The sequence below is a fragment of the Nelumbo lutea genome, chromosome 1, assembly GCF_056320005.1.
Source record: "Nelumbo lutea isolate HS-2025 chromosome 1, American lotus-T2T, whole genome shotgun sequence".
Classification (NCBI taxonomy): domain Eukaryota; kingdom Viridiplantae; phylum Streptophyta; class Magnoliopsida; order Proteales; family Nelumbonaceae; genus Nelumbo; species Nelumbo lutea.
This window is the reverse complement of record NC_142684.1, coordinates 113,640,646-113,662,919: the sequence shown is the minus strand read 5'-3', so window position 1 is coordinate 113,662,919 and position 22,274 is coordinate 113,640,646. Positions and strand designations below refer to the sequence as shown.

Genomic DNA, 22,274 nt, shown 5'->3' with positions numbered 1-22,274 from the left:
TAAAGGTTTCCCTACTTTTTCCTTCAAACCAAACACAACGTAAGAGTTTTTCCACAATTTTCTGCTTCTCGCTTGATTTATATCAAAGAAACATAGCCTAATGTTACTATTGGTGGCATTTACATTTTTCCATTCTCTATTATTTGTTCATATGATAAGTTTCTCAAAGTTTCATTATTTTTCTTCCTTTTAGGTTGTGTTTGATTTTATAGGAAATAAGATAGAAACAAAAATCTATGAGACATTTTTTAAGGAATTTCACAAATTTTATTAAAAACTTTGTCTCAACCTTTTGTTTCTCTCTTATGTTTTATCAAATCAAATATAGACTTAGAAGAATCATTATAAGAGGTAGATTCACCTTTGGATTGGTTTTGAGTGGGAGTGATGATGATTTAGGCACTTTGTTTACTACTCAAATAAAGTAATGGAGTCTATTGCCATAAGATAATAGTAACAACTAACCATGCTAATAAGGTCATGTGTTGTAAAAAAACTAGCATGAAGAAAAAATAGCAAAGTAAAATGATGACACTATATTGGATTTGGATGGAATGTATTGGAAAATATTACCTTGTTTGTAAGAGAAGTTTTTCCACTTCTTCAAAGGGAGATTTTTTACTTTGTTGGAGAATAGATATCTATTCAGGTACTTTACCAAATAGCTTAAGTTTTTAAGTTGAACACTTATTTGACATGGTATTGGAATTTATTTGATCAATTGATTTGGTATACTCACTATCACCATTATAATTAATTAAAATTCAGAAAAAGGTATGAATGAGCTTGTGCTTATCCACATTTCAAGCTTAATGGGTTTTAGTGTAAAAGGACATGTTAGAGAATAAATACCATTTTTAGACATCTTACCTAACAGCTTAAACATTTAAGTTGAAGCCTAGTTGACAATACATGCCATTGAACTTGCATCATTAGTTACTAGAGAAATGGCTCCATGTTGGAATGCAATATATTTCAAATTTATGTAATGTGAGGACACAAAGAATGTGTCTTTATAATTTTATTTGAGATTATCATCACCATTACCATTATCATAATCTAAGCCTTTTTTCCAACTATATGGGATTGGCTAAATGAATCTCATTTCATCATTCCATTCTGCTTAAATAAAGCTAATATTGTTTAATTGTGTAAACAACCCTTAGCTACTACATTTCAATATCCTTGAGATATTTATAATACATGATTTGCAATGCATATTTCATTTTATTAGAGTTTTAACTTGTAGAATTAGATACTTTTTTAACTTGATTCATGGTTTATTTACCAATGAGTATAAAAAAAAAAAAAAACTTTTGATTGAATAGAGTAGGGCTTCAACTAGGGGAGGACATGAACTAAGCTTTTCATGAGCTATTTGAGCTCAGCTTGTGAAAAGTTTGATTTGAATCAAGTTTCGAGTCAAGCTCAAGCCCAATATATAGGCTCGTTTTCTAATCAATATGAGTTTAGTCTAATGAAGCTTATCTCGCGAGGCTTGGAAACCTAGTTAAGATTATATTATATATACTATTTTTAATTATATAATAACAAATAATTTATTATATGTATTATTATTATATTTATATATTATTATATATGAAGTTTGACCCATAGGAGGAGATGACTATAGATATTCTATGCATGTGAGGGGGGGTTGGGTGTGCTTTTCACACGCGCACATGTACATGCACGTGTGATGCATTGAATCATTTTGTTTTTATCCAAATTTCACCTTTTCAATTTTAAAATGTGTCTCTTCAAATTCAAATTTAATTTTCAAATAAATTATTTTCTTTTTCGTGTCTCTTCTTCCTCCTTGTGCCTCTTCGAACAAATGCACTGTTCTGAAGAGGCTCCTATCTGAAAAGACACACCTGTGTCCATTCGGGTCTGAGAGCACTCTATAAGAAGAGTGCTGGCCGACCTAGTCTTTACACACACACCATTTTTTATAGTCTTTTCTCTAAGAAATCTAAGCATCAATCTTCAGTGGTTCACGAAGGTCTAGTAAGCGGGTGCACACCTATTAGTGGCCTGTGGGCTATTTTATCTTGGCGATTGGTTTGCGATCACCCAGTTGCACCGTATGGGGTAAATACTGTTTTAAGGAGAGTGACCAAGTGGCACGACTCAACCTTTCATCTTCTAGCAATTCACAGTTTCAAGTTCTTGCAACAACTTCACACCATTGCAACTTCGGTTTAGAAAGCAATTATAGATAAGTTCCATTCTACCTCTGTATTTACTATTTTTACAATATAAAAACATGAGAAAGAAGCAAAAAAGATTGTAAAGGATTTTTATAAAATTCCTTGAAAATTTTCTTATTTTATATGATTTAATAAAAACAAATGCAGTAGAAGGGGGTATTGGCCAATATGAAATAGTTATGTTTTGGAAAATAAAACCATACATATTGGTGAATTAGACCCCATAAGATGTCTTAAAGCTATTGGTTGTCTTAAATTTGACTTAATTAATTGTGGACTCATGGACAACTGCATGCTTAATTTTCTCCTTATCATTAGTTACTTTTTGTGTTGTATTTTTTCTGGAGAACGATGGTTCAACCCAGGGTCAGAATTTTTAGGCCCAAAGTAGAGTTAGGGTGGGTGCCAACTCAGAATTGATGCCAATTCACGGGCGGGCACTGGTGTATAGAGTGGGGGTTTTTGACATTTTGAATGTTTATAACTTTGTGGTGGAAATCAGAAATCTGCATTGGGCCTAGACCTGGCAATTAGGTTGGGTGGGTTAGGTTCGGGGTTGGGTCAAGACACTTCGAGTTGATTTCGGGTCGGGATGATTTTCGGGTTGGGTTATCAAATGTTAGACCCTAACCCTAACTATTCGGATTAGGGTTAACCCATGGGTCCATTCGGGTCATCCCAAAAAATAACTGAAATTAAAAAAAAATAAAGAAAAACTACATGAAAAATGCCAAAATCAAAGGAATTAACCTTAAAATCCAAATATAAAATAAATAAATTGAACATTTAACAATTTAAAGAGTAAACAATAAAGAGTAAAGACTAAATAGAAAAAATTAAAGAGTGGAAACTTCTCACAATGAATAAATAGTCCCAATTAGACTTGATAATCGGGTTAGCAGGTTGACCCATGACCCAACCCAACCTAGTTTTTTCCAGGTTGGGTCGGATCGGGTCATTCTCCAACCGGTTTTGATGTACTTTTGAAATTTAGTGTAAATGAATAAAATGCATTTTGATTCATGTTGTGTGTCATGTTTTTGTGTAAGACCCTTAAACTAGATATTTAATAAGACTTGTGTTAGTTTAGAATGTTCACAGTCGTTGGATAAGTCTGGGGAGATTTATCCTGTCAAGACTGACACTGGTGTGCTACCAAGTGTTGGGGTGGCCTGTCTTAACTGCTAGTGTGAGACCCAAAGCACATGCAGTGTAGGATTAATTCAACCTTTGAACTGGACAAGATTTCCAGTATTTCCCTAGACCTTGGAGATTAATGGGCAAAACTAGAAAGTTACACCTGACCCCTAGACTCGATTATGATACTGTACTAGGTGTTGGATTGGGATGCCTTTGATATGCCAGTCAGTGAGATCCTTAGTGGGGTCAAAACCTGGGTATGTTGGGACAGTCTAAGAATTCATCCAAGTGGGTGATCATAGTGGCATGATCAGCTCCTTTGTCGAACAAAGGTAATGATCGGGGATGCACTCTCTCTGATGAAAACCAAACTGCCTGTAATTGATTTAAATCGTTGGAATTTTGTTTTGCAAAATTTATATATAAGATATATAGATATGTATGGTTTCAAAATGTTTGCAAATGGTTTTAATTCCTAGGATCTATGTGAGCAGAGAGTGCAACATTGTTCCTTGCAGCCGAGGGAGAGGTCCTCTCTTGTCGGGTAATGTTTGATCATTATGGGCTGAGATGTTGAATGTAAGTCCATTTAGGGTTATACCTGATGGGCTAATCATGCATCTGCCCACAGTCTCTGGGTTTTTATAAGATGGATTGACCTAGGTACCACTTAGTGTAAGTGTTGGGCCCATAGAGTCCATGTGATGGGCTCAGGGGGTTCATTGGGCCCTGTAACAAAAATCCAATAATCTCCTGATAAGATCAAGAGTGGGTTGATCTAATCTACAGATAGAATTAAGAAGACTCCTTATCCAAATACAGATTTGGATTAGGATAACTCCTAATAAGATTATGAGGTTTCTTAATCACTAAGAAAATGAGGAGAAAACCCTAATTCGAATAACAAGAATTCGAACCCCAAGGGATTTTCGCAAATTACATTGCACTCTTGAGATAGGATCTAAAAAAACCTAGAGAAGAAAAAAAGCAGTTTGCCATCTTCTTCTCTAGCTTTCTCCTCCAGTAACTGCCGCCATCTACTGCCAGTTCAAGTTCTTTGTGAAGGAAGATCAAGAAAAGTTATTGATTTTGTGTGGTGCTTTCTGCTTCCATCGAGTTCTTCAGAAGAACCTGGTTCGTGGGACGAACACTGCTGGTTCTGCTCCATCATCGCTGTGTCATCTTCAGTGGGAGCAGTTCTTGGGAATTTCTTTCGGTGTGAACACTAACGTTGGGAGATACTCCTTCTCCGAATCAGGTATATCCTTTCCCTTCTCTTTTGGTTTAGAACTGGTTTGGTTTTGGTTCAAGTTAGATTCTTGAATACTGTATTCTAAATTTAGGGAATATGATTCTTAGTTAGAAGAATGGCAATAAATTTTTTAAATTCGCCCACCCATTCCACAATCTTTTTGGCGTCCATATGATGGATCTTACCATTTTTTCACGTACTTCTTTGTTTTTTTAGGTCTAGGTCTTGTAAATTCATATTTGTTATTTGGCATTTGACATTGGGATAACTTTTTCCAATTAGCATATATTTGGTGATGCAAATAAATCATATGGTTCTTTATCTATTTTATTTTGTTTAATCTTATAGTATAAATTAAAAAATTAAAAAACCCCGATAGTGCTAATATTGTTTAATCTGAAACTAAGGGTGATCATTTCTAACCCAGCTTAGAAGCCTGGCTCGGCCCAACCCAACACATATTTATATCATATTTACATGCTTTTAAATCATATTATAGTATATATAAGTAATACCCCACATATAATATATTATAAATAATACTTTATGTATAATTATAATAATACTTTATATGTTATATGTGATATAATACAAAATATTATGTATACATCCAGTATTACAGTCAGGCTCAAAATCCTAGCATGAGTTGCTGAACTCGTGTGGGCTCGGGCCTGGGCTATAGCCCAAATTATGATATGTGCTAAGATTGGCCAGGCTTGGCCCATGGCACCCTTACAATAGGCCCATTTAATGATGGATCATGTCTTTTTTTTTTGGGTAAAATACAAAAAACCTCTCCTAAAGTTTCTGGCAATCATAAAAATCTTTCTTATAGTTTCATTTTGACAAATACCTCCCCTGAACTTTTGAGAAATTCAACAAAAACCTCCTTTCTGTTACTGTCTCAACGGAAAACATTAGATGATGCACTAGTTTTTTCCTAATATCCATTATACCCTTTTATAAATTATTTTACATACAAAATTACTAAAATAATCCCATTTTAACTCAACAAAAAAATTTAACTCAACAAAAATACATATTTCAATAATTTTGTATGTAAAATTATTGAATGATCATTGAAAGAGGTTTTTGTTGAGTTAAAATGTGGTTCTTTCAATAATTTTGTATGTAAAATAATTTATAAAAGGATAGAATGGGTATTTGGAAAAAAATTGGTGCATCAATCTAACGTTTTCCGTTTGGGACAGCGATGGAAGTGAGGTTTTTGTTGAGTTTCTCAAAATTTAGTATGAGGCATTTGTTAAAATGAAACTATAAAGGAGGTTTTTATAATTGTTAGAAAACTTCAAGGGAAGTTTTTTGTATTTTACCCTCTTTTTTTTTTGTTTTTTTCCTTTGACACATGGCAGATTTAAGTCGGTACCTCATTGTTGTTATGAGTGTGGGCATCCTCCCTTAGATTGACTAGGCAAAAACTATAGGGTCGATTCCATGGCCGATTTCAGTTTTCTAACTTTTTTACCAAACGTGACTTAAAGGCTTTTTGGATTTCTAAGTTCATGTAAGCTCAAAGCCTTCCCACATGGATAATGCCAAATTGAGAGGGCTTTTGAGCAAGGTTTTAAAAATGGACTTGAACCATTCTAGCCATTGATTTTTAGGTTGATGGCTTGATCATCATGTTCGGATGGGTGTCTCGTTCCAACTAAAAAAAATAAAATAAAAGAATAATTAAAATAAAAATGGCCAAAAAACATTGAAGATGATTTGATTGCCTAGGTCTAACCATCTAGGTCAACGGTGGTTCGAAAACATTGCTTTTTGAGATATGACTTTTGATTAGGGATGCAAACGGATAGGATCGGATTTAAATTAGGGTATATTCGAATATGATTCGATAGTATTCATGCTTGATCTGATCCAATCGAATCTGATATGATTCGATTTGAATTCAAATCCTATTGGTAAGTCGGATCTGATTCGATCCGACTTGTTTTCTTTAAAAATTAATAAACTATTAAAAGAAAAATAAAATATACCAATATAAATCAAGTAAAAAAACAAAAAAGATACAAATATTTTTTAATTGATTTCTTCATATATATACATTTTTTTTTTGTAAAAAAATAAATAATATAACAAATTTATAAAAATAATATAAAAATATATTTATAAATAAATAAATAATGTATATATTTATATTTATAAAAATATAATATATATCAGATCAAATAAGAATAAATAAATAATGTATATATTTATATTTATATGTTATAAATATATAATAAATAAATAATGTATATATTCGATCAAATAAGATCGGATGTCGGATCCGATCCATTTGCACCCCTAGTTCTGATGTTTCGAGCTGGACCCACATGGAAAACGTAATCCTGAAAGTTAATATAATCTTTCCGGAACACAATAGCTCTGAATTACTTATCCGGAACACACGAGCTCAACCCACCACAGCTCAGATAACGCGACGCATCCCAAACGCACAAGCCCTCCTAAACGGTCTGAAGGTCACGTTAAGCGATAAGCAGATGCCCTACTTGCTTCATCAAAAATTATAAATTAGAGGCTCTCTCACGGGGTGTACAGCCTCGACGGTAGACCCTGTTCCAACGGAATCTCCCAGAAAATTTTAACCCGGGATCGTCCGTACGTTGTTTTTTTGAACCCTCGCTAAATTTGAAATATTTCAAAACCTCCCTAGACACTATAAATACCCACGCTTCTCTCTACATCTCTCTTCCAGTAACCTCTACCCATCGCCCAGCCCAGCTTTCTCTTTCTCTCTCTCTATTTTCCTTCGAATTCGGTCCGACCGCGTTCTCTTCACGCCGCAAGTCCATTTCTCTCTCCTCGCGTCTGTTCTGCTGTCTGTCTTTGCCTCAATCTAGACGATGAGGAAAGGTTCGAAGAGAAAGGCGAGCCAGAAGGAAGACAGCAAATCTCCCGAAGAGCTCCCCAAGGATTCAACCAAAGCATCGAGCAGAGGGAAGCGAGTCAAAGCTCCTGCTGCACCGAAGCAAAAAGAGGAGCCCGAATTCTTCCCCGAGAAGCGAAATCTGGTGACTCATCTTGCTTCTTCGATTTTCGATTCTGTCTATTTGTGTATTTCTTTGATTCGGTTTGATTTGATTTGGTTTCTTTAGGGTTTTTTTTATAGCTTTTAGCTTTCAATTTCTGGATGGTTATGCTATTTTCCGTATTAAAATGATTATTTCTGAAGTTCTAGTGAGATATGCCGAGCTTGATTTGAGTTCTTTAGGTTATTGTTGACTTCGATCTTTCAGTTTCTTATTTGTGAAGTCCATATAAGGATTGTAACGTAGTTTTCTTTCTCCCTATTGGGAACGAATTTGTTTGTAAAATGTTTTAGAGGTCTTATACAAATCATCACTCTTTGATTCAAAGCGTCAAAGTGGTAATTCTACTTCTTATCTACTTCTTTTGTATGTTGAGCTCGAAGCTGCTTTAAGACTATCAAATACTATTGATGAAAGTAAACATTTCACTACAAAAGAGAGAACAGTTCGAGATCTTGATGGCTTTCTCTTCTGTTGACCCAAATGTTGGTCTCCGTTTTGTAGGAAGATCTATGGCAAGCTGCATTCCCAGTTGGCACGGAGGTATGGCTTGATCTTTCCATTTTTATTTAAATTTTATCAATGATAGTAGGATGCTAAAGGAAAATTGGCAATTTGCACTGTTATAGTGTTATCCTGCGCACTTATCACAAAAATTGATGTGTTAATTGCAGTGGGATCAATTGGACTTGCTTAATCAGTACAAATGGGAATTTTCAAATTTAGAAGTGAGTTATCTTGCAGTATTTATGCATATTTTTGGATGTTATGCAATCTAACTTGATATCCTTTTTTTTTTTTTTATATTGTTTGGTAAACTATGTTGATAGCATGAAATGATGTATTTCATACTCCTTGGGTATCAACGGAAGAAAATAAAACTACAAAGCATATATAGTGATGGGTTGTCATTTTTGTGACCAGAATGCCTTTGAAGAGGGAGGATATCTTTATGAGAAGAAAGTCTACCTTTTTGGTGCTACAGAACGTAAGTGGTTGAGATAACTTTATTTTTTTATTCTCATTGCTAAAGATTCTGTTTGCCATTCATCAAACTTGGATACAGTGTCAACTTGTTTCCAATATTCACCTGAGAGATGGTTAGCATGGGTAGCACCTAAAAGGTTACATTTGATTTATGTCTTTTCTCCAGTTTTTGTCAGTTGATATCCAACTTCTTAATTTCATTACCTCTTCCTCTTCTTTCATTTTTTAACCTTTTTTCACCATGCTTGGTTTCATGTATATCTTCGCTTAATGCATTTTTTGATCTTTAAACTTCAAAGTATTGACATAGGCATGTATATCTTTTCTTTTTTCCCCCCCAGCTCAAATGGTATTCTTCAAGGGTGAAGGGAAAGTAGTCTGTATCCCCACTGTTGTGGCAGTAAGTTGGTTTAAGCTCCATTTCTTTTTTCTTGGCTCTAGTTAATCCAAGTGGTCTTGATTGCATGGAAATTTCTTCAGTAGCCTGGTGTCCGGTTAAGTTCCTTTACTAGATTACATGTTCTTCCACCAAATCAAGCCTACAATGAAAGCCAAGACTTGTCCAGGCTGCAATTGAACAATGGACTATGAACTTTGATGCATGATCATATGCCTTTCTTTTAGTCCTGGCCAACCAAGCTGGCTATTGGCTTTCTGGAAGAACCTTCCCTAATTCAAAGTTGTTTTATTGGGAAGAATCCATTACTTGGAATTGTATGCATATACTGAATTTGAACTTGTGTTAAAGCTATACACCCAGTCCCACTTGGAAGCCTGGCAATGTCATGTGTACAGTTTCACCAAATCTATGCAAACTTAAATGGAGATATACTTGCAACTGGAATTGAAGAAATAGAAAAGCTATAGATCTGGTGTGTATTTTCTTTAAAATAACAATTTGTGTGTTGTGAAGGAATTTTTGTTCCTTTTCCTTTTCCTATACAACATTGAAATTGTTATTTAAAGCTGGAAAAGATCATATATTTATATATGTTAGTTGCAGTATAGGTATATGCTACACATTGCTAAATCAGTCTGTATCTGTGTTCATGTGTGCTAATAGATAGCTGAATCTATGTTTGACTGCAAGTTCTATGACGTGGACATTTGTATTTGAGACTATATAACCTTGATTTCCTAAATAAGTGCATTTGTGGTACTATTGTGAATTGGCATTTTTTTGCCATTTGTGTTTAACTAATATTATTCTATATATCTATAAGCATTATTGCTTGTGTTAGTGATTTTTAGTTCCTCTTGCTCCTTATTTACTTTTTCCCCCAACTTTTGAACAGGTTGTTTCTCCTTTCCCACCTTCCGATAAGATTGGCATTAATTCAGTCCAAAGGGAAGCTGAGGAAATAGTGCCAATGAAGAAAATGAAAATGGATTGGGTCCCATACATCCCTTTAGAAAATAGGTTTTGTTCTCTCATTTACTTTAGTGATTTTCTGGATTATTTGTTTCTTATGGAAGTGATTTGGGGATGTTCCTTGATTGATGTGAATCCAACATCAATGATGTCATGTTATTTTACAGGGATAGCCAAGTGGACAGATTGAAGTCTCAGATTTTTATTTTAAGCTGCACTCAGAGAAGGTACTGGTGCATTATTTTGTTGTTCTTTAAGTCTTCTCATGCTATACCAATTGAAGATTTTATCAAACTAAGGAATATGGTTGTGAGGCATTGAACTTGGACTAAATTTCATGATTGTTTGGTTCTCTAGCTTAGCCACTTATACTTATCTTCAGTCTTCTTGATTTTGTTTCTATATTTTACTTACTAGATGTATCAACCGATCCTGTGCTTGCAAGATTTATGTGGAACATTTATATAAGAGTCTAATTATTGATTTTTCATCTTGCTAACTAAACTAGATGCTAATTTTCTATATAGATCATGATGATAAATTGTTAATATGTCCAAGAGTTTGCAGTTCAAGGTAGTTAGTTGTTTCTGGTACATTTTAGATACCAGTGTTCATTATGCACTTGGCCAACTATCTATTGTGAATTTGTGATATTCTTACATGTGTATAACTATTGAATTTGTTTGAAGTGTTCTGTATTCTGCCTACTTGTGGAAGTAAATTTTGTACCTTGCTTTTATTTCTTGGTTCTAGTGACCAACAATTGCCATCCATGTCACTTTTCCCTACTAAGTAGAGATGATCTCCTGCTAGAATGAAAAGATCTATATGTGAAGTCCTTTGCCTCTTTTTTGAACTGTTCTGAATTTTAATGAAAAAAAGAAGAAAAAGATTAGAGAGTACAAAGTGCTTGGTTGCATCATGAGCAGATTCAGTATTTCCCCCTACCAACAAAGAAAAGAAAAGAAAAGAAATCTTTTACCTAGTTGCTTCTAATGGATTCATGTGGAAATCTCTTGGTTTCTTTTTAACTTGTCAGGAAAAGACAAAGGGTACATCACCTTCACTCTCTGCAATATTGTACTACAATGGCAGCAAAATGGTTTTACTCCTTGAAGAAATTTCTTGACAGTGAAATATTTGTTAAGATCTCCCTTTTGGTGTCTCATAGTCATTTTAGCTTGTCTTGTACAGATCCACCGAGTCCCAAGCCGGACCTATCTTGAATAGGAAATTCATTAATTTAGGACTCTTGTCTGAAATCCTGTTACTCATCTGTATCAAGTATCAACATTAAATGTCAGAAAAAACATATGATAATGACCTTGTACTATATGTTCTGTTATCATGCCAACCAAGGTTTTAGACTCTGACTGTTGAACATGTCCAATGTTTTGGTCTATACCAAAAGAGGCTTCAGAAAGCAGAAGAACCATTGAAATATTCAGGTTTCAAGAATTTTTGCTAGGCTGAGACTTAAGAGGGGGGTTTAGTTGAGGTAGGCCTAGCAAAATGGTGATGAAAACAGAAAGTGGTTTTGAAAGGAGTAAAAAGGTAACTGTTTAAGTTACTTGAGATATTGAACAGGCAAGTCTTGATTGGTGTGGTGTTTTTTGGAGTATAGTGTTTTTGTTGCAACTGCTTGATGGTTTTCTTGGGCTGAGTGTTTTAGGCGCTGGGGGCTGGGTTGGTTTTGTCTGGTTTTGGGGGTCTTTCGGAGGAAGTTTCTTTTCGAAGTGTTTGAATGTTTGGAGTTGGTTTTGTTTTGTTTCATTCTTTTCCTTTTGGTTGATTTCTTATTACTGTTCTTGTACTCTTTTTCTTTTTATAAAATTTATTTTACTTACAAAATGAAGTTTTGGCCTATGCCATTTTTTGATGTTTATTCCTATTATTGGTCTACCTGATTATATGGGGTTTTGGATCTTTGTTGTTTTGTAGTATTCAAGTTATTAATTTGTAATGGGGGTTTGTTATGTAGATAGTAGAGATGAGTCTTAAAGTGCTATCATCAAAACCTGAATACGTTTTATTTTAAGTGTTAGGGAAACACAAGCGTCAAATTAATTAGTCAGTGGCAAACACCTATTCATGAGCATTTCAAAGTGAAAAAGGGGACCTTGACAAGGCTATTGATCAATGTGGTCCAGATTAGCATGTAACACCATTGATATGGTGTTTGGCTTTGAATAGTTTTTCTTAAGTTTTATTTGTTTCAAGTGGTAGTTCTTCTTCTCCAAGGGATGCCTATATGTAATGTACATAGTCTGTTTCATTTTTAATATAATCCATGCATCTTATGAAGGAACATTGAGGTTCAATTCGATAAACTTTGTATATTTTCAATAAGAAGTTTATGATATCTCGATATGTAAGATCTATGTTTCCTTAAAGTAATCAATAAACTTCTAATTCTGATACTGACCTGATTACCTTAATCTGTATGGTATTAGGAAACATATTTTATCTTAAAATGGTAAGAAGATGCATTTTAGTTTTGGTTGATCAATCAATCTCTGGGCATTGCCTTGTGTGGCAACTTACTAACAATTCCTAATTCATTACCAACTATCCTTGTTGATTTTGGTACACTGATGTTTAATTACTATGTGATTTTATAATACATGTAAATCAGATTTGTTCCTTTTTAGGGTTATTTGAAAATTTTCCCCTTTGATGCAGGGCTGCTTTAAGTCACCTGAAATTAGAACGTGTCAAGAAATTTGAATATTGTCTGCCTTGTGAGTTTTCCTGATCTTCTACCTAATGTTGGATGGTGGTATTCTGTTGTTTTTCCTTGGTTGTGTCAAGCATCTGAATTACCTAAGGTGCATCAGGCTACTATATAATTGCAGTACCTTTTTATTCCTGCTATTGTTTTCCTATGTTGCATGGCTTGGGCAATAATTTAGCTCTAAGATATTTGTTGTTTTTTCATAATGGAAATAATTGTGTTGGTGTTTTAGATATTCACTTCTTGATACAGTAAATGTATGTAATTGATTCTTCCAATAAATTCATGCCCTACTTCTGCATGTTAAACTTCACAAGCACTTGTTTTATGAAATTTACCTTCTACAGATTTCTATCAGCCCTTGAAGGAGGACGAATTTGAGCAGTGTACAGAAGTTAATATCATTTTTCCAGCAGAACCAAAACCGGTAAGATAGTAAGTACAAACTAAAATACTAAATTCAAACTTCAAAGTTGATTTAGAATTCCACTCTTTCTGGATGATATGCATAGCTACTTTGCTTCCACTCCTTCCTTTCTCTTTATCCCTGATATTCTCTTAATATGCTTGTTTTTAATATATCAAGTAATTTATTGGATTCTACTTACATGACTTGGGGGTATGTGCGTATCAAAAGCTTTTAGTATATCAAGTAAATAATGTTTAGTTCTGGTCTTTTCCCCTGCAGGTCTTTTGTGAATTTGATTGGGAGCTTGATGAGCTTGAGGTACAAATAGGGTCCTTTTTTTTTCTATGGCTTGTGTGTGTTTTCTACTATAACCTAACTACACACCCTTAAAACCCAAAAAGGGTTTGGGTGAGTGGTCAAAAACCATCTAGATTGTCACTTCAAAATCTTTTCTTGGCATTCATCATAAGTTTCAGATACAAATATTTGCCATATGTAAACAAAGATATTTTCTTATTGATTACCATAATAATTAGAATGGTGCAAGGTATAGCGGTGCTTCTTGAGGGACCACTATGCCTTTCACGTTTATCTGACATACTGTCTGTTGTCCTAAATACTGTTTTTACTATCTGCAGGAATTTACTGATAATTTAATCAAGGAGGAGGAATTATCTGAGGATCAAAAAGATGCATTCAAGGTATTTTTAGTGAATGGCGAACATGTACTGCTTTGAACATTCTCTTCTTTAACCAAGATAATACGTGCTTTTATTTTCCCAGGACTTTGTTAAGGAGAAAGTCAGAGAAGCAAAGAAAGCTAATCGGGAGGTATTTCTCAAATATCTATAGCTTCAAACTATTCCTTTTCTTGATCAACAGTTGTGGAGGTGTATGTTTAAATGTGAGCACTCCTGATACATTTAATTCCTTCTCAGGCAAGGGAAGCCCGGAAGAAGGCCCTGGAAGAAATGAGTGAGGAGACTAAAGCTGCATTTGAAAGCATGCGCTTTTACAAGTTCTATCCTGTGCAAACTCCAGATATACCTGACATATCCCAAGTAAAGGTAAAGTCCTGACAACAACTGCATTACACATATCTCAAATAAATGACGGAAGAATAATATTCATAAATGAGAGAGCTTATAAAGTTTTGCCCCTTCATCATTTCCAGACACATTTAGGCCCAAAATGAGTTTGAAGCCAGTGCATTTTCTATTTGCAATGTTCTTGGTTGCGAAAAGCTATCCATGCAATTCGGATGTAACTCAAATATTGGCATTCATATTGCCTTCAGAAAAATGACTTTCTGTCCTTAACTTTTCTTTTTTTTTTTTCAATTAAAATTTCCTTCAAAGTAGCGTTATTTGATTGCTGAATCATTAGGGATTGTTTCATTGTTCTTGTCCTTTGAGGTCGTGAATGCAGTTCAATTGTTATTCGATGCATGATCATTTCATGTTTGATAATGCCCTTCATAGTCTTCTTTCATTCATGCAATGCACCCACTCATGTTTTGTTTATTTGTATTTGAATTTTGAAATTCACTTTTGAACTATAAGTATGCAAGTTTTATTTCCTTTCTGTTCCCCTTGGTAGCTGTGCCTTTGTATGGTGCCATTATCAAAACTTTAGCTGTCACTGTGTTATCCTTAAACTCTGACCCTATGTGTTGAGTGAGAAAAGCAAGTGACCAACCCTCGTGCTCTGCAATGGCATTTTAAATTCCTATTCTTTAGTCTAGCTTGCCATGTTCCCTCAATGAAGATGATCATTGTGTAGCTCAAGTCTTTGCACTTGATCGTAGATGGATTCTATATTGTTGAATAAATTATTTGCTCCTTCCAAGTGTTCCTAACCCTGGTTGCATTACCTCACATGCAAAGCAACTTGTTTGCTTCTTGGTGTGATTACCTGTTTCTTGAGGTTGAGGCCTGAGGGTAAGATCTACCATGAAAAATTACTTTTGCCCCCTGCTCCCCATCACCCTTCTAGTGGAACAGAAATTATATGGGCACATTAGGAAGCTTGAGGTTGACTCATCTTGTTGTGAGTAGAAGGACTATCATTTATTTGTAGTTTTTATTGCAACTTTTTTGCTTTCTGATCAATAATTTTGGTGGCAACTTTGTATTTTATGTTATGTTGATCTTTGAGCATGTTGCTTGTTGGATATTGTGGTGCAGTCTCCCTTCATAAATAGGTACTATGGCAAGGCTCACAAGGTTCTCTAATGGGGTTTGTTGAGGAGGGATCGGTATCAACTTCAGAGTATGGTTCAAGTAAAGGGATGCCTGCTTGCTTTCTAAAACTGAGCAGCAGTATAAATGCATTTGATATTTGAGAAAGATTAGGTTGCAACCTTTCTTTGGTTGATCACATGCTCTAGTGATCAAGCTAGGTGTTGTGTGATAAATGATATAGTTCATTTAATGAGAATCGCAAGCTGATCTCTTTCCATCAGATAATTTTGTAGGAAATTTTGGGAAGCTTCTAATCCTGGAAGTTCTCTTGGTGTCTTCATATGCTGGAATTCCAGTGTTAAGAGCTTCTGTTCTAAATTCTCCCCCTCAGGTAGACTTGTTTTTTTTTTTTTTTTTTTTCTCTTCTTTCATAACATTCTTTATAGTTACTGAAATATGTGAAAGAGGTGCAAGCATGACTAGATTTACTCAGACTTTCAAATTTTTCTTGTTTTGATTGATATTTAATGGTGTAACATGAGGTTCTTATGATGATAATAATGGTATAAAAAAGTTAGATATTTGTACTGAAGCATTTATGCTTGGGTTCATATTACAATTTACGATGAGAACTTTATCTCTGAGGTTCCATGTTGTACTGTAAAACGAGTCTTTGGATTGTCAAGTTTGATGTGTGATAGAGATAGGATATCGATGATTGTGGATGTGATGTTCTTATTAAACCTGGGAAGAGAATGAAGCATCCAGGTAATGCCAGCTAATCTTCCACAACTTTGTTTGGAGCTCTGGTGAAGCTGAAACCAATCAATCAATATCTTTATGGTACACCAGTTATGAAGGTGGCATATATTTGTTTTGTTCTTACTATTGCATGGCTATCTTCAAATGTGAATACAACTGACACATATTGAGTAGTTTTTAGGAGCATGGAGTGTATGCCTGTTACTCTTTCATTAGGGTGCATACAAAACCATGATTTATGTGGAGTCAAGATGATCTTTATTCATTTTTTAGGTTGGTGTTTTAATTCATCAAGTAATTCCTAGATAAGGATTCGGGCTGCCCCTTTCTGCCATTAGATTAGAACTATCCAAGATCCTATGTCTGATCATGGAGTTGTATTCATTCAACATTGCTTTACCTCTTACTTAGGAGTTGGCACTTTTAAGGCACCTACCCCATAGAAGGGATCTTTGATGGTAGTTGCAAATCATCCTTAACGTTTGAAGGAATTTTAGCCATAATCGGTGTATCTTCATTGTATGAATAGGTGATTTGCTTGTTTCAGCACACAGAGAGCATGGTACTGTCATTGTTATCAGTAGGCTGGTCTCTTTCTTTTCCTTATGCAACATCAAAGTCATTGTTGAGTCCATTTTACTAATAATATATAATATTTTGATAATATAGACTACTTTATTAATTCTATTCAATATCTGGTTCCACTCTGAATCTAATATAAATCTTTTAGATAAGATTTCCTTTATATCTGAATTCTTATGAATCTAGTTTGGATTTTGGTGTTCCAGAAACTTGGCATGTTTCATAAAAAAAAAAAAAAAAAAAAAAGAAACTTGACCTGTAAGCCATTAGCCATCGCCACTTTTGAGTTTAAAAGGCTTTCATTGAATGTTGGTAACTCTCTTCTATACCATTAGAAATTGCACAACAATAAGAGTCCCTAGCTTTCTTCTGGATCTGAATTCAATTCCTTGTCCAATGGTATTGCTGTTACTAGTTCCCAAAGATTTTCTGGTTACTAAGATTAAGAATATTAATATCAGAGGTCAAAGATTAAAGTAGCTGAGTACGCGAGTCAACAAATTTTCTTATTTAGCACTGTCAAATGTCTTACAGAACTGATCTAGGGGTGCAAGTCGGGCGGGTTGGGTTGGGTTTATGGTGAACCCAGGCCTGACCCTAAAGTTTGGGCTTAAGGCCTGAGCCCAGCCCGAGTTCAAGGTCAAGCCTGATTTTTCCAACCTGAGCCAACCCTCCCTGTAATTTGATGCACTTGGGTTGGGTTCGGTCTTAGGCCGGGCTTGGATTGGTCAATGAACCCACTCAAAAATTGCACATATATAAATGTATTTATGCAAATATATATTCATATATTTATGTATGTAAATATGTATGTGATATATCTATATAAATGTTATATATATAAATATGTATGCAATATTTACATATATGCACATATATGTATAAATGTATATAATCGGGTCAGGGTCAGGCTCGGGCTGGGTTTTGGCTAACTTGGCTTGAAAAATAAAAAAGCCTGACTTCTTGTGCCTGAGCTCAGCCAGAGGTCCAAAAATCCAAGCCTAATCTGTGTAAAATTTTGGGTTGGGCCTGTTTGGGCTCAGGCTGGGCCTACTTAAGTTGCACCTCATAACTGATCTTTGGTTTACAACCATACTTTATGTTAGCAGTGTTTTTATTGCATGGCCAGATATCATTTTAAACCTTTTGGATGCTTATCTGTGATGTATCATCTACCCCATATTATAGAACAATATTCATCCGCAAATGCAACAAGGGGTCCTAATACCTTTCCATTGTTGCTTGAAAGCCATCAGTAAACTCTCTTTTGTTGTACTTAAGCATTTCTTGGCATATAGATTGGTGGGATCAGCTCATGTGATATCCTATCATTAACTATTTTCAATTAGATAAAATGGTTTATATAAGAGATTTACGTTATGGGGGAGAAGAAACAGAGAGACATCCTATTATAATACTTATATACATTTCCTTTATTGATTGCCCATAGGAAATCAATTAGCTCCAAAAGTTTTGAATTTTAGTTTGGAAAGAGAGAATCTCTATTTAGGAATTAGGAGCACTCATTTAAACGGAATTCACCAACGGAGAAAGATGGGATTCATAATCCAACATGAGTGTTTTAAAAGCTGATTCAGAATCGGAACCACTTTTGGCCACTGGGTCAGCAATTCAGCCATTCGGATTTAATGGGTGGTCGAAATAAATTAAAATAAAAAATGGCTAAAATGGTAGCGGGTCTGAATGGGTGGTCTGTTTTAAAAGTCGATGGTTTTTTGAGCGTTTGTTGGTAGCACATCTGAATTCGAATCATTGGTGGAACTATGGAAGTTGAATGTAAGGATAGCGGGTCCGGACTTATCGAAACCTGGGCGGATGTGGTTTCGGAATTTTGTACATCTGACGTACGATCTGAGTTGAATGTTTAACCGAATTGAGTATGGGCCAACTCAGGAGATTTGGGAACCAATTCGTCTGAGCAACAAATTCGGATGTTGTGGCGGAACTAACTCTAGATCCAAGTATCCAATTTGTTTTATCGTCCAATCTAACATCGGTATTATTACTATTATCATCACTAAGGTTAAAAGTATTCACATGTATTGGCCCGTGTTAGTTGATACATATTGTTTTGGGACCTTTCTGATATGTCTTTATAGCGAGTGTATTGAGGGTTTGACCAGTTTAGGGGGTGGAGTCTTAAACTGGTCTCCTTGAACCGATTTTAAAATAAAATTTATGAAAATAAAAAAAAAATTATCAATTCGCCTGATATGGGATTGCGTATAAGAAGAGTTGAAACCAAATATCGTGGTGGACGTTATGCCTGAAATCAATCTTGAGTTCCCTTTACTACGTAAAAATCTTTTAGTTTCCTTACTGGATTGAGCCCGTGTTTGAAATGTTTTCAAGACCAAATTTGATCAGCCTAGCCCGTCTATGTTCCCAATCCTTAAACCCATGAAATCGGATACCCTTGTACCTCAACTAGTCGATCTGATATCATTAAACCGCCATAGGATCTCCTGTAAGCAAAAAATTTACGTGCATCCAATCCCATATTGGAACATCTCACTATGAATTTAATTTAAATGTACAGCAAAAATTTATTATGTGCAGCTGGATGCCGTATACAATAGAGTTTTTGCTTGCAGTAGATCCAAAAAGACCAGAAACTAAACCAAAATCTACTTACAAGCAGAAGAACCATCACCACTATTATTAGATCAAACCTCACAATCATCTTCTAATCCGGCGACCATCAACCCAATACCAACCTAGGCACAAGAATTTGCCAAATTTATGGTTAATCGTGCAAGTCTAATCCAGCAACCCGCATCTTTTACACCCTTGTCACCTGATCGGATCCAATCACTTGTTAAGGACATTGAAATACTTCTTCCCACATAGTAAGCTTCAATTTCCAAAGATCTCACACGCACCAATGTTGATGTTAAATTCCCAGTTCAGCAACTTTGATTAGTCGAGATCCCTTGATCCTAAAATTACCCACCCACCCACATACCCTTCAAATCTTGATGTCAGGCCTCAGGCCTAAGAGACCAACATATGTCAACTTATTAAATTTCGCGTAAGAAATTTGATTAGCGTACTCTTTCAAGCATTGACCACTTTGTACCATGGTTTTCAAACCGTTGATTCAGATGGTTGGATCGTTTGGCCTGACAAACGTCTAGGCAATTGGTTCTGTTTTATTTCAAACTTGGTCCTTAGACAAAGACAGTTGAATCAGTCAATGATCCGTTGATTCAGATGGTTGAACCATTCAATGGTTTCGACCATTTTTTATTTTTTAATTATTTTTAATTTTTTGTCAAAACAGGTTCATTCAAACCAGATGGTCGAATTGTCGACCTGGATACCAGTGGCCAGAATGGTTCAGTTTCCGGGTTATTTTTTAAAACCATACTTTGTACCATTAGATCTCTATACACCTTAATAAATATCAACCATTTTCATTAATTCTGAAACATCTTAAATATCCACCATGAATTTTTACCCAAAATCTCCATTTGGCCTTTTTGATCAATCTGCCATTTTAGGCACTCTCATTTGTTGAAAGCTTCACTCACTAAATTTGCCTTTGTAACAATCCTCGGGATAAATAAATCATCTTCACACATTTCCAAGGGAAAATCTATGATGCGAGAAAGACATGGAATATGAAAAAAGTTTTGACCAATCAATACCTCAAATTCCCATAATTCCATTTCTAAAATACCTTTAAATTAAATGCATTTTTAGGTGATTGTATTGGTGTAGGGAAAAATAGGGGATTCCCCTGTCCCCGATGGAGTGGGTGCCCCGTCCTGCCACCAATGATGGGGAGGGGGTGCCCCACCCTGAACCTGCTTTGTTTCCATTCCTACACTAGGAGTGACCATAGGTTGGGCCGGGCTTATTATTTATTATAAGGCTTATAGCCCTTGCTCGACCCAGACCTTGAGCCTAAAATGTAATCTGGGCTGAGCTTTAGCATTGGACCAATAGCATCAAAATGTAAAAATTTAATTATTTATAAAATTTTAAATTATACTATGTATATAATATATGAAAAAATATTGTATAGGAGCAAAGTAGGGCAAAATAGGCTTGGTTTTAGGTCCAAACTTGATCTAATTCGCAATGTAAGGCCGGCCTTTGATCTATTTCGCAATGTAAGACTTTGGATAACACTGAATAGTGAATTTGTTCCAAGTCCCACGTTGCCCCCGATTTACCCATATTTATATACTTCTACCCTTAAACCTGCAAGAAAAAGACATGCATGCCCTTCAAAGCAATTCTCTACCAAAGCAACTCCTACTTTTCCGAATCCTACGAGTGTTCTACTCAGATCAGCTTCTATCAGGGTAAATCTGTGCTCACACCATTCTAACGGTCTTTTTCAACCTTGCATTGGAAATATCTCCCCATAAAATAAAACACATAATTACAGAGATGTTTTCAGTACAAGGCAAAAAAAGCTGTCCTAATGGGCCTTGCCCTGACTGAAGCCGAATTCATTCTAACCCTAGAACTTTCACAAAATACCTAGATTATCCATGTCTAAAAATCTTTATGTAGGCCCCAATACTAACCCACACCCCTCCTCACAAAAAAAACATATATCCCCTTGCAGCCACCTTACCTATCCTTGCTTCACTTGTTCTTTTTCTTTCTCTTGTCACTTCTTCCCTTTCCTCATGTTCTTTTCTTTTTCTTCTTCCCTATCCACTTTTCCTTCATTTTTTTTTCTTTCGTTTTCAACAAGGAATGCCACTATTTATGTTTTGGAAGAGCTAGTGGACATTCTAGCTTCCATGCCTCCTTTAGCTCAAACGCTCCTCTTTTGGCTACATATGTGAGAAGCCCTTTCTAGTATTAACTCCAAGAACACCAAATGTAGTATTTGAGCTCTCTCTCTCTAGGTTGCTTTTGAATCTTGTTCACCCCATTTAGTAAGATTTGGGTCCAGAAGAAGTGGGAAAGGAGGGACCTGAGTACCACCACCATATTGGACTTAGGGGTGCAAATGGAATGGATCATGATCTGATTAAATCCATTTGATCGAATTCAAATCATCTCTATTAGGATGGATCGAATAATAGGGTTCAATCAGAGATCAGATCGGATTCGGATCATCCCTTATCTGATCCGAAAAGATTTGATATACTATATATTAATATATAATATATGTTATTTATAAATATATTTTTATAAATTTGTTATATTATTTATTTTTATAAAAAATATGTATATATATGATGAAAATAATTAAAAAATACTTGTATTTTTGCTTTTACTTTATTTAAATTAGTATATTTTATTTTTCTTTTAATTTTTTTAAATTTTTAAATAAAACAAGTTAGATTGGATCAGATCTGAATATCTGACTTCCGATAGGATTCAAATTCAAATCGAATCTTATCATATCCAATCAGATCTTTGGATCGGATCAGATCCAACATAAACATTGTCAAATCGGATTCGAATATAGTGGGTTACGGACTCTTGGCTTAGACGAAAGCAAATATTTCCTTCCAATCATGGTCTTTCAGGTCCATGGAAAACCGAAACATACAAACTCCAGGAATGCCGTTGTTCAATCTCGTTCTTA

At 35.1% G+C, this 22,274-nt stretch overlaps 1 protein-coding gene across 1 annotated transcript; it reads left to right on the top strand.

Moving 5' to 3' along the window:
- The first annotated feature begins 7,321 nt into the window (after positions 1–7,321).
- Positions 7,322–15,941, top strand: LOC148876892 (protein HEAT INTOLERANT 4-like). The gene is made up of 14 exons (XM_088976363.1): positions 7,322–7,646; positions 8,169–8,207; positions 8,339–8,392; positions 8,589–8,652; positions 8,993–9,051; positions 9,947–10,071; positions 10,191–10,250; positions 12,706–12,764; positions 13,105–13,184; positions 13,446–13,484; positions 13,805–13,867; positions 13,950–13,997; positions 14,105–14,233; positions 15,353–15,941. The coding sequence occupies exons 1-14, from the start codon at positions 7,479–7,481 to the stop codon at positions 15,398–15,400; spliced, it is 1,035 nt and encodes a 344-aa protein (XP_088832489.1). The 5' UTR covers positions 7,322–7,478; the 3' UTR covers positions 15,401–15,941.
- The last annotated feature ends 6,333 nt before the right edge of the window (positions 15,942–22,274 follow it).

Excerpts from the sequence above, each read along its gene's own strand:
- LOC148876892 (XM_088976363.1), top strand. The coding sequence starts at position 7,479 with ATGAGGAAAGGTTCGAAGAGAAAGGCGAGCCAGAAGGAAGACAGCAAA. Across the intron at positions 8,208-8,338 it reads CATTCCCAGTTGGCACGGAG|TGGGATCAATTGGACTTGCT; the intron begins GTATGGCTTGAT and ends TGTTAATTGCAG. Across the intron at positions 13,998-14,104 it reads CAAAGAAAGCTAATCGGGAG|GCAAGGGAAGCCCGGAAGAA; the intron begins GTATTTCTCAAA and ends ATTCCTTCTCAG.